The sequence below is a fragment of the Anabrus simplex genome, chromosome 1, assembly GCF_040414725.1.
Source record: "Anabrus simplex isolate iqAnaSimp1 chromosome 1, ASM4041472v1, whole genome shotgun sequence".
NCBI classification, from domain to species: Eukaryota; Metazoa; Arthropoda; class Insecta; order Orthoptera; family Tettigoniidae; genus Anabrus; species Anabrus simplex.
In genome coordinates, this window is record NC_090265.1 from 1149919219 (window position 1) to 1149935811 (window position 16593).

The 16593-nt window shown below is 39.5% G+C and overlaps 1 protein-coding gene across 1 annotated transcript in view; it reads right to left on the reverse strand.

Moving 5' to 3' along the window:
• The window catches only part of LOC136876950 (ATP-binding cassette sub-family G member 5), a 143606-nt gene that overhangs the window by 112388 nt on the left and 14625 nt on the right, over positions 1–16593 (reverse strand). The window contains exons 2-3 of the mRNA XM_067150722.2: positions 3353–3470; positions 1681–2031 (exon numbers count right to left, since the gene is read on the reverse strand). Coding sequence (XP_067006823.1) covers positions 1681–2031; positions 3353–3470 — 469 coding nt within the window. The remainder of the gene's footprint in view (positions 1–1680; positions 2032–3352; positions 3471–16593) is intronic.

Below are 16593 nucleotides of genomic sequence, written 5' to 3' on the forward strand. Positions count from 1 at the left end.
GCTTCAGTGAGAATTGACGGAAGAATGAGTTCTTGGTTCAGGGTACTTACAGGAGTTAGACAAGGCTGTAATCTTTCACCTTTGCTGTTTGTAGTTTACATGGATCATCTGCTGAAAGGTATAAAATGGCAGGGAGGGATTCAGTTAGGTGGAAATGTAGTAAGCAGTTTGGCCTATGCTGACGACTTGGTCTTAATGGCAGATTGTGCCGAAAGCCTGCAGTCTAATATCTTGGAACTTGAAAATAGGTGCAATGAGTATGGTATGAAAATTAGCCTCTCAAAGACTAAATTGATGTCAGTAGGTAAGAAATTCTACAGAATTGAATGTCAGATTGGTGATACAAAGCTAGAACAGGTCGATAATTTCAAGTATTTAGGTTGTGTGTTTTCCAGGATGGTAATATAGTAAGTGAGATTGAATCAAGGTGTCGTAAAGCTAATGCAGTGAGCTCGCTGTTGCGATCAGCAGTATTTTGTAAGAAGGAAGTCAGCTCCCAGACGAAACTATCTATACATCGGTCTGTTTTCAGACCAACTTTGCTTTACGGGAGCGAAAGCTGGTTGGACTCAGGATATCTGATTTATAAGTTAGAAGTAACAGACATGAAAGTAGCAAGAATGATTGTTGGTACAAACAGGTGGGAACAATGGCAGGAGGGAACTCGGAATGAGGAGATAAAGGCTAATTTAGGAATGAACTCGATGGATGAAGCTGTACGCATAAACCAGCTTTGGTGGTGGGGTCATGTGAGGCGAATGGAGGAGGATAGGTTACCTAGGAGAATAATGGACTCTGTTATGGAGGGTAAGAGAAGTAGAGGGAGACCAAGACGACGATGGTTAGACTCAGTTTCTAACGATTTAAAGATAAGAGGTATAGAACTAAATGAGGCCACAACACTAGTTGCAAATCGAGGACTGTGGCGACGTTTAGTAAATTCTCAGAGGCTTGCGGACTGAACGCTGAAAGGCATAACAGTCTATAATGATAATGATGATATGATTGTATAATTAGGTGTATTGGTTGGGTGGACCACTGAACCTAACATTGTTTCTTATTTAAACTGTATCAATATGGATCTATATCATGAAGTTCATAAATTGTACTTGAATTCAAACCACGCACTTCAGAGATCTCGGGACTAGCATGTATTTATTTAGATCACACACCCCACAATGCGGGAAATTACCCCAAGTTGTAGTAAAATGTTCATCTGCCAGCTATCCGGCAAACTGATTTACTGTGTCATCTAACGTACATTTGAACATAAAAAGTTGGTACGAATTCAAATCCGACTAAGGTTGGAAACTGTATTTGACACACGTGAAACCTAGTCTGATCATGCTCGGATATGGGAATGAATGTGTTAATTACAATTCAGAGTCTACTTTGAACATATGATATTTCCTGGCTCTGGTGTTTCATGTTATTGTCAAAAACCGGTACAAGAAATGTACATGTTAGTTGAACGAACTACATAATTTTTTTCTATTCTGAATATGTACTAACATGTCTTCTTTACAACACACCTGCTCTCAAGCATTACTTACATTGTGCAGGTACTTGTTCAAGAGGCAAGGGACATCCAATTACAGCTGAATAAATGATACAGAAGAGCCATAATAACAACTTAGCAAATCTCTCAAATAATATTACTGCACATTTTTAATCACTAACTTGGATCCTTGACAAGCTGTACTCCAATCATCAGGCGGCGATATTCACTTTGTGTCAAATGCTCTGTACAGCGGTTAGCCACCTGGGATAAAGCAAGATCGGCCATGACTTGTCGAACACGAGACTGCTTTAGATGGCGGGACACTTTGCTGCCGACAGTGAGTTGAGCTGCATAATACAAGGTCTGTTCTACACTGAGACCTGGTAGGAGGTCACATTTGTGAGTAACATATCCACAACTCTGCTGGAAGAGACGCAGGGACATAGGTGCTCCATTCAGCTGGATCTGACCACGAGTGGGGCCCTGAGCTCTACGGGATATCACCTCCAGCAGTGCACGTTTTCCAGATCCTAGACAAAAAAGAAAAGATTATTTTACTCCTTGAAGGGGCTATGAATATGTACTTCAATATAAGTTTCTTTACATTGAATGTAAATCTACAGTATACAGTACTAATAAACTGAATTTTAAGTGTAGCGGCTTATAAAGGTAGCTATAAAAATAAACATGAATTAATTATATTTTCAAGCACCCTTCTTCTTCTTTCATCACCTTTTTCAGGGAGCTTGTGTGTCGGGCAGTGGATCACTGACCTCTATCCACTTCTTGCACCTCCCTGGAGACATAAGAGATGTGTGTTGCTTCTGGGGTTCTCCTTACCTCTTTGTCCTGATCCACTTTGGTGCTTCGTAGTGGCTCTCCACACACACAGGCATTTTATACCTAACTGAATTTCAGTGAGGCTGCCCCTAACATGGTGAACAGATGCCTTTTGCAGCTATCCCTACCCTGGAGAACAGATGCTGCCTGCTGGATTTCAGTGGCATTTCCTCCACCAGGGAACCAGCACCAAATTAAAGGGACTGCTCCTCCCAAATCTGTTGGCTCCTTTAGGGAGTTGGGTTATTTACTGCTACCTAACATCTGGCGTACAGTCTGTACAGTCCCCTCCCTCCTGTAGTAGGTAACCGTGGCCAGACAACAGGCACCCAAGAAACTTAAAACATGGAACCAGAGAACTTAACACTCCTACAACTCCCAGATTCCCAAAACTCCTCTAAGGGACCGAACAGAAAGGGGTGTGAAATAGGAGCTCAAAAGCAAAACAGCGCAAGTACACATCTATCACGCAGTGGGAACTATTTATCCAAAGCTATGACCTAGGTTTTCTCTTTGTGGGCTTAAATTTTTCTGAATATCTAAACTAATTTTCAGCATCAACCCTAAGAAAGTGTTGAGATATTAAAGAGATAAGGAAACATATTAGAAATCGAAATGTGGTTATATATAATGGCCTTAATTGAGGTATAGCCCAGCATTTGCCTGGAGTGAAAATGGGGAAACCACGGATAACCATCTTCAAGGCTGCTGACAGTGGGGTTCGAACCCATCATCTCCCAAATGCAAGCTGACAGGTACACGGCCCAAACTGCGCAGCAAGTTTTCTCAATGGGCAAAGAAACTTGCTACAAATACAGTATACACTAAAACATCATTATTCTGGACCGACCGACCGACCAACCATTAAAATAAAGGAACATTGAAACCATTGCTTAGGAACAAAATACATTATATATATTGTCACAAATTTGTTCATAATGTACTGAGTTTTTAGAAACACATTGTGAAGGCAATGATTTTACAGCAAAGTGAATGTAAAAACTAGGTTACCTTTAGAGCCCAGGATAGCCAGAACCTCTCCACCATGAACTTCCAGAGAAACATCTTTCAGAATGATTCCTGTTTTAACATTTCCCAGGACGCGTTGAAAACATGTTCCTGGTTCTACCTGTGAGAGAAATATTTTTTATTTATTTATGAAATCACTGTACAGCTACATCTACCATATGAAGCGACAATTTTTTTTTTTTTTTTTACTTTTTATTTTTAAATTGATGAGCCATAAATTGGAAACATATTATGCAAGAATTTGAGCAACATGGCTGCAAGTACGAAGGGCAAACTCATTGGCATTCTTCCTTGTATACAGAAATGTCTGTGTATTTCTGAATGCACCCACCCTTTCCCCTTTGGCTACTCAAGCCAACATGTGGCTAATTCAACCCACTGTAACCATTTGAGTTCGAGAACGCTGGGGTGATATGATCGAACAGTAGTACATCGAGAATAAATCTAACACATGCTTGTTGAAGTTCATTGTAAAATGGTATGGGAAGGTTACTGCAAATTACAGCACAGTCATTAAAGCTGGGCTTTATAAGACTGAATGAAAACTGTTTTAATGGATAAAACATATTCTATGGTTACAGTTACAGTATAAGTCCACACACAAGATACTTATCTCCCGTTCACCAATCAGTTAGCTATAGTAAGTTATTCGTTGTCACCGCAAGCCGCACCTAGAAATCCCTACCTGCTGAAATTAGTAACATGTCAAATATATATTGCTAAGAAGCAATTGCGATTTCGCATCGGTTGCTCTACCAATTGAGCTATGGTGGCCTAGGCCATCTTTGTTCTGTTTGAAAGGATCTGAGCTACAGGTCTGGCACTGCTGCTAGCACAATGTAGAGTGTGTTTAAGTCGCCCGTTGTGGGGCATGTCAATGAATATTGAATTTTCACGACCGCATTGTAATCGAAACAGACTTTCAACGTATTAGGTCGTGTTACGTACATGTAGTACGAGTTGAAGAGATGTTAAGTACAGAACAAAAATGGCCAGCCGGACACCAGTGGGTTGTGGGTTCAGATCCCACTAATAATTCCAGCATTTAAGACAGAACATGTCATTGCCAATAAGTGTGAGATTTCATAATCACCAACAAAATCATGTTTCTGACAATAACCTCAACAAATGCACATGCTGAATACAGAATAGAACTGTACAACTAGTCACTGATTAACTTACAAAAAATAAACTAACATGGGCATCAATGGCATATTTGAAAATACCAAACTGGTAAATGAGGATAAAATGTTCAGTTTAATTGAAATCAGCCCAGATATTCAAGAACCTTCATAGGTAGAACAGTTAAAATTTGGTCACCTACTAGGGCCTACTTCTGATTGCAAATGCTAAGATAAGTTCAATGATCTTCTCTTCACTACACCAAGTTTTGTGAACATGGACTCATTCAAAACTGATCCTAGGGAACAATCAAATTTGGTCATTTACTAATGAGAATGACATGGTTCAAATGACCATACATGAGATTTCTATAATTAATTCTTCCTATGTTCAAGACACTATTAAGTGATAAACTTTAATCAGACATTCAAAAGTTCAAACCAGGAAATAATTTTCAGACTTTTTTTCCCCTTCACATTTGGCTAGGCTAGAATAACATTGTTAAGTTGAAGTAACTGTAAGCCCACTTTTGGGAGATGATGTGTTGGACCCCACCATCATTCTCAAACAATGTTACAAGTAGACTGTTGAATAGCAAGTGCCACTTGTCACAAGCTCCTTTTTTCTCAATGACAATTCACTGGGACTTAAGTCTAGTTTCCATTACGATACTAGGTTTTGCAACTAATTTTATGAAACAGATTTTGTGTTTGTCCCAACCAGGGGTGGTTATTCCATGGAATGAAGGGAAAGAGTCATTCCCTTAAAAAATATTACAAAAAGAAATAAAATTTATTTAAGCGTGTTATTGCAGCCAGAATTTATTTTAAATTATGTGTCATTTTATATAACGTATAATTAACTTTATTTTAACGTGACAGTGATGCATGGGCGGCAGTTGAAAGTTGCAAACATACGTCTGTCTTCAAGAGCTATGCAAGGATGTGCTATCAAAGCTGTTCGTCAGGCAAGTGGCCTGCCAGACTCGACCATGGCTTCACTCTGGTCCCTTCGTAATGATTCGCTTGGGTTCGGGAAGCTCTGCTGAAGAGAATGCATCTGACGACTCATTCTGTTCGAATGTATTTGTATGTGATAAAACTTGTGAGAAAAAGTTTGAATAATTGTGCTTGTGTTTTCAACTGAAGTGAAATATCGTACAGTGAGTTGTACCACTTAATTTAATTTGTGTTATTTGTGAAAATTACACCAAATTTACATGCACAAATATAAATTAAAGGAACTACTGTGATTCTGCCGGCTTAGAAGGGAATGCATTGACTGTGCTCATTCCCTGTTTTGAGTCTCTAAAGCATGACAACTGTCGGCGCGAGTGAGGAGAGCGGAGGAGAGTGTGGATTTGTATTACAATCCCTCTTAATCCAGGGCATGAGTTCGAGGGCTTTTCAAGAGAAGAGTAATATAATTTCCGATGGCAGACCAATGCCTGATTTACCAGGTGTTAAAACTAAAACGAAGCATTGTGTTCGACACTTTAATACAGAGCAGTATGGAAAAGTAGGCTGATTATGTGGTTGTCAAAAAACATCAAAACTCTGCTGTTGGCCTTGCGTTCTATTTTCAAATGAAAAGGGGGTGTGGAACAGTGTAGGCTTCGATGACATGAATAACTTGCTTAAAGCATCCCAGCGACATCAGCAATCGCAAACAAATATCCGAGCTGAAATTCTGTTAACAACTTTTGGAACGACCAGAATAGATTTGCAACTCGATCAGCAGCGTAAACTGAAGACAATAAAACCTGAGTTGGTAAAACAGATTTTTTTTGCTACTGGCTTTACGTCGCACCGACACAGATATGTCTTATGGCGATGATGGAATAGGAAAGGCCAAGGAGTTGGAAGGTAGTGGCCGTGGCCTTAATTAAGATACATCCCCAGCATTTGCCTAGTGTGAAAATGAGAAACCACAGAAAACCATCTTCAGGGCTGCCGACAGTGGGATTCTAACCCACTATCTCCCGGAAGCAAGTTCACAACCGCGTGCCTCTAATGACATGGCCAACTCGCCCGGTGTGAAACAGAATAGAAAGGTGATCCAATGACTGACTGACGTTTTGATGCATCTTGCAAGACAAGAACTTCCTTTCAGAGCGCATGCAGAAGATAAAAATTCCTTAAATCATGAAAATTTCATAGAACTCATAACGCTGCTGAGCAAGTATGTCGACACACTGGCAAATCTTTTGCAGAAAGCAACGGTGTTCACAGGTCTTTCACATCAAGTACAAAATGATTTAATTGACAAAGTAGCCCGTGTGTTATTGACCGAAATAAAGAAAGAAATATCACAGTCACCATTCGTGGCGATTATTATTGATGAAACTACTGATATTTCTGCCCATTCCCAACTCTCAACTGTTGTTAGGTACATGTCTGCTGATGGAGAAGTACAGGAGCAATTTCTTGGATTTACCAACGTAAGCGCTGATCGCAGTGCTCCTGCTCTTGCAGATCACGTGTTCCACACAATGGACGAGTTCAACTGTGGTTCTAAAGTAGTCGCCCAATGTTACGATGGAGCCGCAGTGATGTTAGGAGGCCTCAGTTGTTTACAGAAAGAGTGAAAGACAAATACCCCGGCGTTATATTCATACATAGTTTTGCACACAGACTGAACCTTGTCCTTACACAGACGACTTCTAAAATGAAGGAATGTAAAATATTCTTCATGACTCGGAGTAGCTTGACCTCTTTCTTTTCTAATTCGATAAAGGGAACTGCTGCATTAGGTAAAGAAGTCAAGAGACTATTTCCTAAAGTGTATGGAAAATTCTAAATTCCCATGGAGGGAATTTTTTTCCTAAAGTGTGTCCAACACGATGGAATAACAACGGAAAACTTGTTGAAACAGTTCGTGAACAAAAAAGAAGAATTAGTTCAGTTGTTCGAGAATATCCTTGATAATCCAGAGCAATGGGATAGTCAAACGTATCACGAAGCTCAAGGTTTTAACAGTGTTCTCTTAGAATTCCAGTTCAATTTCATTTTATTAGTTTTCAGCGAGATATTTTGCTTAATTGATTCTCTCTTTGAAATTCTTCAAACGAAAGCACTGGATGTAAATTTCTGTATTGCCAGAGTAGAGGAAACAAAAGTATCATTCAAGGAAAAAGAAATTAATTTAAATAGTATGGAACAAATGTCAAGAGAGCTACGAGTTCCCAAAGAAGAGGCTACGTCAAAATGAAACCTGCCATATAAATTCACACTACCGTCGCATATATTGCAAGATATATGACAATATACATACCCAACTAGAAGTTCGGTTCCCCAAGCACTCGAGAAATTAACATTTTTACAGTTAGTTGATCAAGAGAACACAAATAAAAGTTTTCCTGAAGCAGCATTCTGTTCTTTGAAACAAAGTTACAGTCAGCATTTTGATTTAGCCCATCTCAGAAGCTAACTCAGCTTAGCTTATTCCTCCGATGAGTATCTTATGATGGGAGTTCTAAAACTTTTGTTTTATTTAAAAAAGTAGTGGATTGTCATCTTTTGCATTTCTGAACTGTTTAAGTTATGTGCATTGATTTCAACTATCCCAGTGTCCAGTGCTAGTGCTGAACGTTCATTTTCGGCACTTCAGAGAATCCACACCTACTGCAGAAACACACAGGGACAACAGAGACTCTCAAACTTGTCTTTACTGTCGATTGAGAAGACGTTACTGAAATTGAAGTCATCAAAGAATGAAGAATTCACAGCCTTGTTATAGAAGAATTCGTCAAGACGGAGAGGCAGACGGAATTAACATTAAAATAGCACAAGACAATGTGAGTTATTGTATTTATTTGACTGCATATATCTTCTTAGCTTATGATATGTGCTTCCCTTACTGTAAAAGTCACGTGCTGCCACTGGTCCCAACACTCTCCTCTTCATATTCACTCAACACACCATATTACCAACCACAAGAGGAAAACGTAATAGTAATTACATCCCTACACATGGGGATGGCATCAGGAAAGGCATCCAGCCATAAAATCCACATGTGCAACACAGTTTGCACCCGCGACCACACAGGTGTGGGAAAAGTGGTAGAAAAAAAAGACAGTCATTTTAAAAATTCACCCGCTATTTTTCTTATTTCACCCCTTCAGTGGATTTTCAAAAAAAAAAGTGTGTGTGTTCTCTCTCCCTCTCTCTCTCTTTTTTTTTTTTTTTTTTTTTTCATGTCTGTAACATGTTAGGTTTTTGTGATATATTGTAGATAATCTTGCTGCTGTAAGAATACTGGAGCTGACGTTGCCATGGTTACGGCAGTTCATTTCTTTATCCGATTCCTAGAGCAGGGGTACTGTGGTGCCAATATCTCCATAATGGTTGGTTTTAGGACCTTAAAACATGGTTTTTGGGCCCATAGGGCTTACCAAGTTTTGTTCTTTGCGTCAAGGGGCTTAAATTGAGCTTTGTCTCGTCCTTGTACGACAAATTTGATAGTTTGCCTATAGTAGCCTAGTATTTTTTTTATCTCTCCCCATGCTCCCCCACCCCCCACTCGAATTGTTTTGAAAATAAAATACAGTCCATGTCCCTCAGGGATAATGAATATTTACATTAGTAAAATAATTTTTAGAACCAGTCCAGTAGTTCCTGAGATTAGCCGTTACATACAAACAAACTTTACCTCTTTATATATTAGTATAGACAACATCATTAAAATCCTATAAACATGCCTGGACTGCGTACAAGTGAAGACATTTCACTATTTCTTCACATTTCTGCTTCTTTTTGCAAACAAAGCAATGGATCAAAATGTTTGTAACCTCAGAATTACCATTTTAGTTTTACGAAAAGTTGGAAGCAGCTGAAAGTTGCTGGTGTCGTAATTTAGTGTCACAAGTGCAATTCATGAATGAGCATTCAAATAAAAGCCAGTTGCAAAACTTACTTGTGAAACCTGGTGTTGCTATGTACTCTAGCCTTTACCGTCACACAATTCACTAATGTTAGTGCGACAATATACAAGTGGCAAAAAAAAAAAAAAAAAAAAAAAAAAGACAATTGGTCACACACAAACTTATCATAATTATTTCACATGAACTAGATAACAATTTGAAAATGTTGCCAGAGTTTTTATTTTGTTCGAGTTCCTTATGGACCACCTACCATTGCCCAGTTATAAGCTGTGCTTAACAGGTGGGAAAAAGAGTAGAGCAAAATACAGAGTGGAACTGTTCATTGGAAAAGTGATAGGTTGCAACACAGTATCTGTTTTGTACATATGTAAGATGTGGGAAGATTTGGAGGTTGTAGGTAATAAGACTATTAGGGAACAAATGAAGATGAGGTAGAAAAAGATTCATGGGGCGCTATCAAATGTGTGTGTGACAGCATACAGAATCTGAATGCACTCTCATGCACTATGTAATGATGTATATGTTTATATACAGTAGTTTCTAAGACTAGCTGCTTTCCTTTTTTAAATATTGAAGCCATATCTTTTCAGTTTTGACTGAGTTTTACTGAAACTAATTTTGAGTAACAAATTTATAAAATATGCTGAAAAAAGAAAAACATACAGTGACATTATTATACTTGAAAAAGAAACATACATACATCTTCAAATTCTTCATTATAGACCGTTATGCCTTTCAACATTCAGTCTGCAAGCCTCTGCAAATTTACTAACCGCCACCAAAATCCTCTATTAGTAGATAGTTCCGTGACCTACTTTCCTTCTATACCTCTTATCTTTAAATGTCCGGCTCCATGGCTGAATGGTTTGCATGGTGGCCTTTGGTCCAGAGGATCCAGGGTTCGATTCCTGGCCGGGTTGGGATTTTAACCTTCATTGGTTAATTCTGATGGCTCGGGGGCTGGGTGTGTGTGCCACCTTCATCACAGGTAGGGCCCCATTCTCATAGATGCGCAAGTCGCCTATACGGCGTCAGCTCAAAAGACCTGTACCAGGCCTCTTCAGAGGCCACACACCATTATTATTATTATTATTATTATTATTATTATTATTATTATTATTATTATTATTATTATTATTATCTTTAAATTGTTAAAAACTGCCTCCAACCATCATTTTCTTAGTCTTCGTCTACTTCTCTTACCCTCCTTGACATTATTCTCCTAGGTAAACTATCCTCCTCCATTCGCCTCACATGACCCCCATCACCGAAGCTGGTTTATGTGTACATCTTCATCCATCAAATTTATTCCTAATTTATCCTTTATCTCTTCATTCCGAGTGCCCTCCTACCATTCTTCCCACCTGTTTGTATAGTACCGTGTACCAGCTATCATTCTCTCTACACTGTAGGCTTTGGGTGCAATTACTTCAAATTACAAATCTCCTCCCACTTCCTAGAAATGTACAAATTAGTCCAGTGTAATAGTTCATCGACCATCTCAGGGTTTATCAACTGCATGAAACAATCAATTTCTGTTGATACCTTCCTCGCCTCCCCTTCCAGTCTTGGCAGTATTTTTACAATATTCCTTGCTTTTACCTCAAAGTAAGTTTTGAAAAGTCAGTCGTGGACCACATTGTTCATCCATCTCTCCTGAAAATAAATTCCCTCTCATTATCGTCTTCATAGATCGCACTGTTTGAATCGGCCACCTGCTCTGTATCACTATTATGATCCTGATCCAATACGTTTATAATTTCCTTCTCCCCATCCGAAAAATCCAAGGCAGAGTCCTCTATTTCATTGGGCAACTGGCTCAAAATGTCAGGTATGTCTTCATCATTGACAAAAGGAGACCTAAAATAGAAATATACTACATGTAATTATGCCTGACTTTACCGAATTACTCGAAAAATACAGAGGAAAGGAAATTTTAAATATTAAATTGTCCTTACATGACGAGGCGCGCGGTTGACTTTGTCAACCAGCTTCGGGTTCCAATAGTTCAGTCGAAATAATTACACACATACCGCTTCCACTGTTGTCGAAACTAGACTGAACGGAAGGTCAAGAATGAGAGCGAAGGTATTAGTTGCGAGGTGGTGAAAGACTGACAGTTCTAGGAATTACGGTATAAAATAGAGCACTGGTTGACAAAAACAACCAGCGTGCCCGGTCTAGGGTTAAAATACAATGACATGTTTCATTCTTGAAAGAACATCAAATCATACTCACCCATTTAGAAATGTATAAACATTTAGTTTATTTCTGTTTAAATACTTAAGAACTTGAAATCTGGAACTTATCTTAATGAAGTCCTCTTTTTTTCTCCACCCAATCATGTCATTCTGTTTTAACTAAGTTGTTTCTCTTTCAGGTATAATACTGTTACCATATGTTTTTCTTTTCCAGGGAGTTTATAAATGTATTACTCAAAATTAGTTTCGGCAGACTGAAGAGCCTAACATCTCAAGTTTTTGAGATATAAGTACCCTCATACAAAGAATTCAACTAATTTTCAATTCATTCACTGCCACCTTAAAAGGATTTTCCGAAAACAAAAAAATACAGTTTCTTTTTTTTTTTTAAAGAGATTCCAAGTACCTGTTTCACTAGCCAACATGATTTTGTGGTAAAATAGAAAATATGTAATTCTTATGGAAATCGCTGCCCTGATTCCGAAAATGATGCTATTTTTTTTTCTATCACGTCTATTTTTGACTCATTTCGGTTTTTTAATATCTGCATGAATTCGTAAGATGTAATGTTGAGAGATGTTCTCACGCAACTATTTTTAGAAAACAATTATGTGATTAGATTTGTTATTGTGTGCATTTTATTATAGGTTCATTGCTGTCTAAATTTTCATTTTGTAGTTGGGGGTTTCATGGTAAATTCATAACAAACTCCCCCAGATACGCAATAGACCGCGAGGTATGTAGGATTGAAAATAAGACAGTTGAGAGTTTGTCTTTCATCTTAGACCACTTGAATAAACAGACGTATTAAAAGCCCCAGCCCTTATGCAGTGTTTATGATGGACTGATAAAGCAGTTTCCTTTCAAAGATAACAGCCCGAAAGTATTATACTCAAGAAGATGAACTTGTATTTTGTACGGATGTTTCAAATCTTCTACGTCGATTGGGAGAGAAAGAGTATGATCCAAGTCACTGGCGTGTTTTTATTGACTCTTCCAAAATAAGTTTAGAGGCTGTTTTGCTTCATAATAAAAATGTTCTGGCATCCGTCCACTTGCACACTCCACAAAAATGTCTGAAACATACGAGACTTTAAAGTTGGTGCTTGAAAATTTTACATATCATGAGCATGGGTGGCAAATTTGCAGTGATTTGAAGATCATTGGATTGTTGCTGGGACAACAAAAAGGCTATACAAAATTTCCCTGTTTCCTATGCGAATGGGAGAGCAGGGCACGGGATAAACATTGGGATACAGTGAATTGGCCAGAAAGGAAACAACTACAACCAGGATCCAAAAATTTCTTGAATGTAAGTCTTATTGACCGTGAAAAAATTCTACTTTAACCCTTGCACATCAAATTAGGATTGATGAAACTGTATGTCAAGGCATTAGATAAAAGTAGCCTATGCTTCCAATATTTATCCATTAAATTTCCCCCATTATCAGATGAAAAAATCAAAGAAGGCGTATTTGATGGACCACAGATTCGTAAACTGATGAAGGATAACAATTTCACAGACACGATGACCAAAATTGAGAAAGAGGCATGGAACGCATTCAAAGATGTAGTGACTAAATTCCTTGGCAACATTAAGGACCCTCAATAAAAAAGAAATTGTAAGGAAAATGTTGGTAAAGTTTAAGGAACTCGGTTGTAATATGAACCTTAAGCTTCATTTCTTAGCTTCGCATATGGATTATTTCCCACCAAATTTAGGAACTGTCAGTGAAGAACAAGGTGAAAGGTTTCACCAGGATCTCAAAGATGCAGAACGGCGCTATCAGGGACGTTGAGATGTGAATATGATGGCCGATTACTGCTGGTCGATTGCACGAGACGACCCTTCTAGATATCATTCAAGAACTTCAAAAACCGGGAAATTCCACGGAAAACGGGAAAAGATGGAGGTGTGAATCTAACCTGCATATAGGCCTAATGTAAGTAACAAAACTATGTATGTTTAACCATGTAATTTTTATTCAAGGTACGGTTATATTAATTTAAAAGCAACTGTACAGCCGAAACTAAATAGGCGTTTTATGCTTCAGTTTCACGAATTTCAATATACATTAAAAATATAATACAAACCATCTACTTGCTTACAAAGCAGCATTTATGTGTATTCCAAATACTAAGTATCAACAATTTTACGTAAGAACAAAATAATATTTTGTATTTTCGTTTTTACCGCACAAAAAAGTTTTTTTTTTTGCAGGCTAGTGTTTCACGACTACAACATTTATTGAAATATAAGTATCCTCATAAAAAGAATTAAGACTCCTTTTTCACCCCCACCCCACATTAAGTTGATTCCCTCCCCTCCCCCCTTCTCCAGTATTACTTTATTCTAGAATTGGACATAATCGAAATTAAAGCAGCGAGGGAATGAGACAAAGTATATTCAATTGCATTAGGCCTAAATGTTTCATTAAACACACAACAGGTATGAAAGGGTGATTCCACCTCTACCACCTCAAGGGATCCTGGAACGTGAGACTTTGGGTCGGGTGATACAAGGAAAGAGGAGGACCAGTACCTCATCCAGGTGGCCTCGCCTGCTATGTCGAACAGGGGCATTGTAGGGGATGGGAAGATTGGAAGAATTAGGCAAGGAAGCGGCCGTGGCCTTAAGTTAGGTACCATTTGCCTGGAGAAGTGGGAAACCACTTCGAGGATAGCTGGGGTGGGAATCGAACCCCGATATTCCAAGGCTGAGTAAACCCTGTTCCAGCCCTTGTACCACTTTTCAAATTGTGGCAGAGCCAAGAATCGAACACTAACCACTACACCACAGAGGTGTACTTCGTACCACTTTTCATATTTTGTGGCAGAACCGGGAATCGAACACAGAGGTGGACACTTTCAGTCTCTATTCTCGATAACTTGTTCATGTCATCAACACGTCAGCCATGGTCGGTAAGGCATCAAGTCTTTACGGTATGACAACGTGCTTTCTGGTTCGAGGAAACAAATTCACCATCAGAATGTTGGCCAGAAGGGTAGGAGAGGTGGTGGTATACAATTTCTAATCACTAGATTGCATGCGATAGGCCTCCGAAGTGTTGGTGATTCCGTCCGTCGGATGGAGACGTTAAGACTTGAGTAGACTCCTTGGTGTTATTCAATAGGAGTAGGCTATGCGCCGACACCGGGTTTCACCCTCTCCGTATCTCATTATCATCATCACACACCCAAACACGAAGGTCGGCCATGGGCATCAACTAGAAAGACCTGCACCGGACCTCTCCCGAGGCCACACGACTTCATCAACATGCTTAGCTAGGCAAGCTAAATATGAAATGTAGGGTTGGATCACAAGTCAGAACTCAGTGGCTCGATACGGGGTTCCGGCGTTTGATGGTTTTTCATCATGTTAACAGGCCGCCTCCGTAGCGTAACGGTTAGTGTTATTAGCTGCCGTCCTCAGGGGCCCGGGTTCGATTCCCGGTACTGCCAGAAATTGAAGAATGGCAGGAGGGCTGGTATATGGTTGAAATGGTACATGCAGCTCTTCTCCATTGGGGATGTGCCTGAAAAGAGCTGGAACACCTCACGATAAGGACAAGAGTTTACTTTATATGTTAACAAATGTAAATGTTGCCTCAGGCACCCCAATTGTAGCTTTAAAGAATTGAGCAACACCAGCATTGTTACAATAACATAGACTACACACTCGAGTGCACAGGGCTGGTGACATCAACTTCGACATGAAAAACGAAATATTTACACGTAGTAACGGACTAAATATGTCCATTTTTTACTTCATATGAAGAATATGTATTGTATACCGTCAATCATATACGATTAATAGCCTATCCAGAAGACCAATCTCAACGGCTACACCTGATAAAAAGCAAAAGTAAGCTTATAGTTTTACGTGACCGTTGTATCGTGATCATAGCAATGGGAACCGGAATCACAAACTCGTCATGTCTCATTCCAAAAAACCCCGGTGCATTGACGTGGATTCAAACGACGGCCGCCTTGATGAGAAGTCACTGACGATGCCACTCGGCTACCACGTCTCCCACGCACCTGATAAGGCTGAGAAACTAAATCGAGTGCTTCTCTGTCCTCGAGTCACGGCGACTCAAAATTATTTCCCAGTGAACAAACCAATATTGTAACATCAGTAATTAATCTTGTGTCATCTCCCCCTGTGGGTGGGGGCGGTAGAATAACACACACGGTATCCCCTGCCTGTCGTAAGAGGTGACTAAAAGGGGCCCAGAGGCTCTTAACTTGGGAGCGTGGATTGGTGACCACGGGGCCCTTATATGAGGCCTGGCATTGCTTCTACTTACTTGTGCCAGGCTCGTCACTTTCATCTATCCTATCCGACCTCTCTTGGTCAACTCTTGTTCTTTTCCGACCCGACGCTATTAGGTTCCGAGGGTTAGGGAGTCTTTCATTTTCACGCCCTTCGTGGCCCTTGTCTCTCTTTGGCTTATACCTTCATTTTTCGAAGTGACGGATCCCTTCCATTTTTTCTCTCTGATTAGTGTTACGTAGAGGATGGTTGCCTAGTTGTACTTCCTCTTAAAACAATAATCACCACCACCACTCTTGTGTCATCTTTGATTCCTTGGATGATTGGTCAGCGTTGATTCGGTTCAGGGGGTTTGATTCCCGGCCGGGCACTCTTTGTGTTTGTCCCAACACTCTCCTCCTCATATTCAGACAACACACCACACTACCAAACACCACTGAAACACGTAATATTGCTTACATCTCTCTATATAGGGTTGGCGTCGGAAAGGGCATCCGACCGTAAAAATGGGCCAAAATCCACATGTGCGACAGAGTTCGTGCCCGCGACTCCATAGGCATGGGAGAAGCAGTAGAAGAAGGTTCTTGTGTTATCTTTAGACATTTAGAGAGTTTTTGTTATAATCTTCGTGATACGCCCAGATCTATCTCAGGTGAGTATAATGTTCACTGTGCACTAGTTTTCTAGAATGAGTTAGAACTGTCACTTTAATTGACCTTATATGAGCCCTGGCATTGCTTCC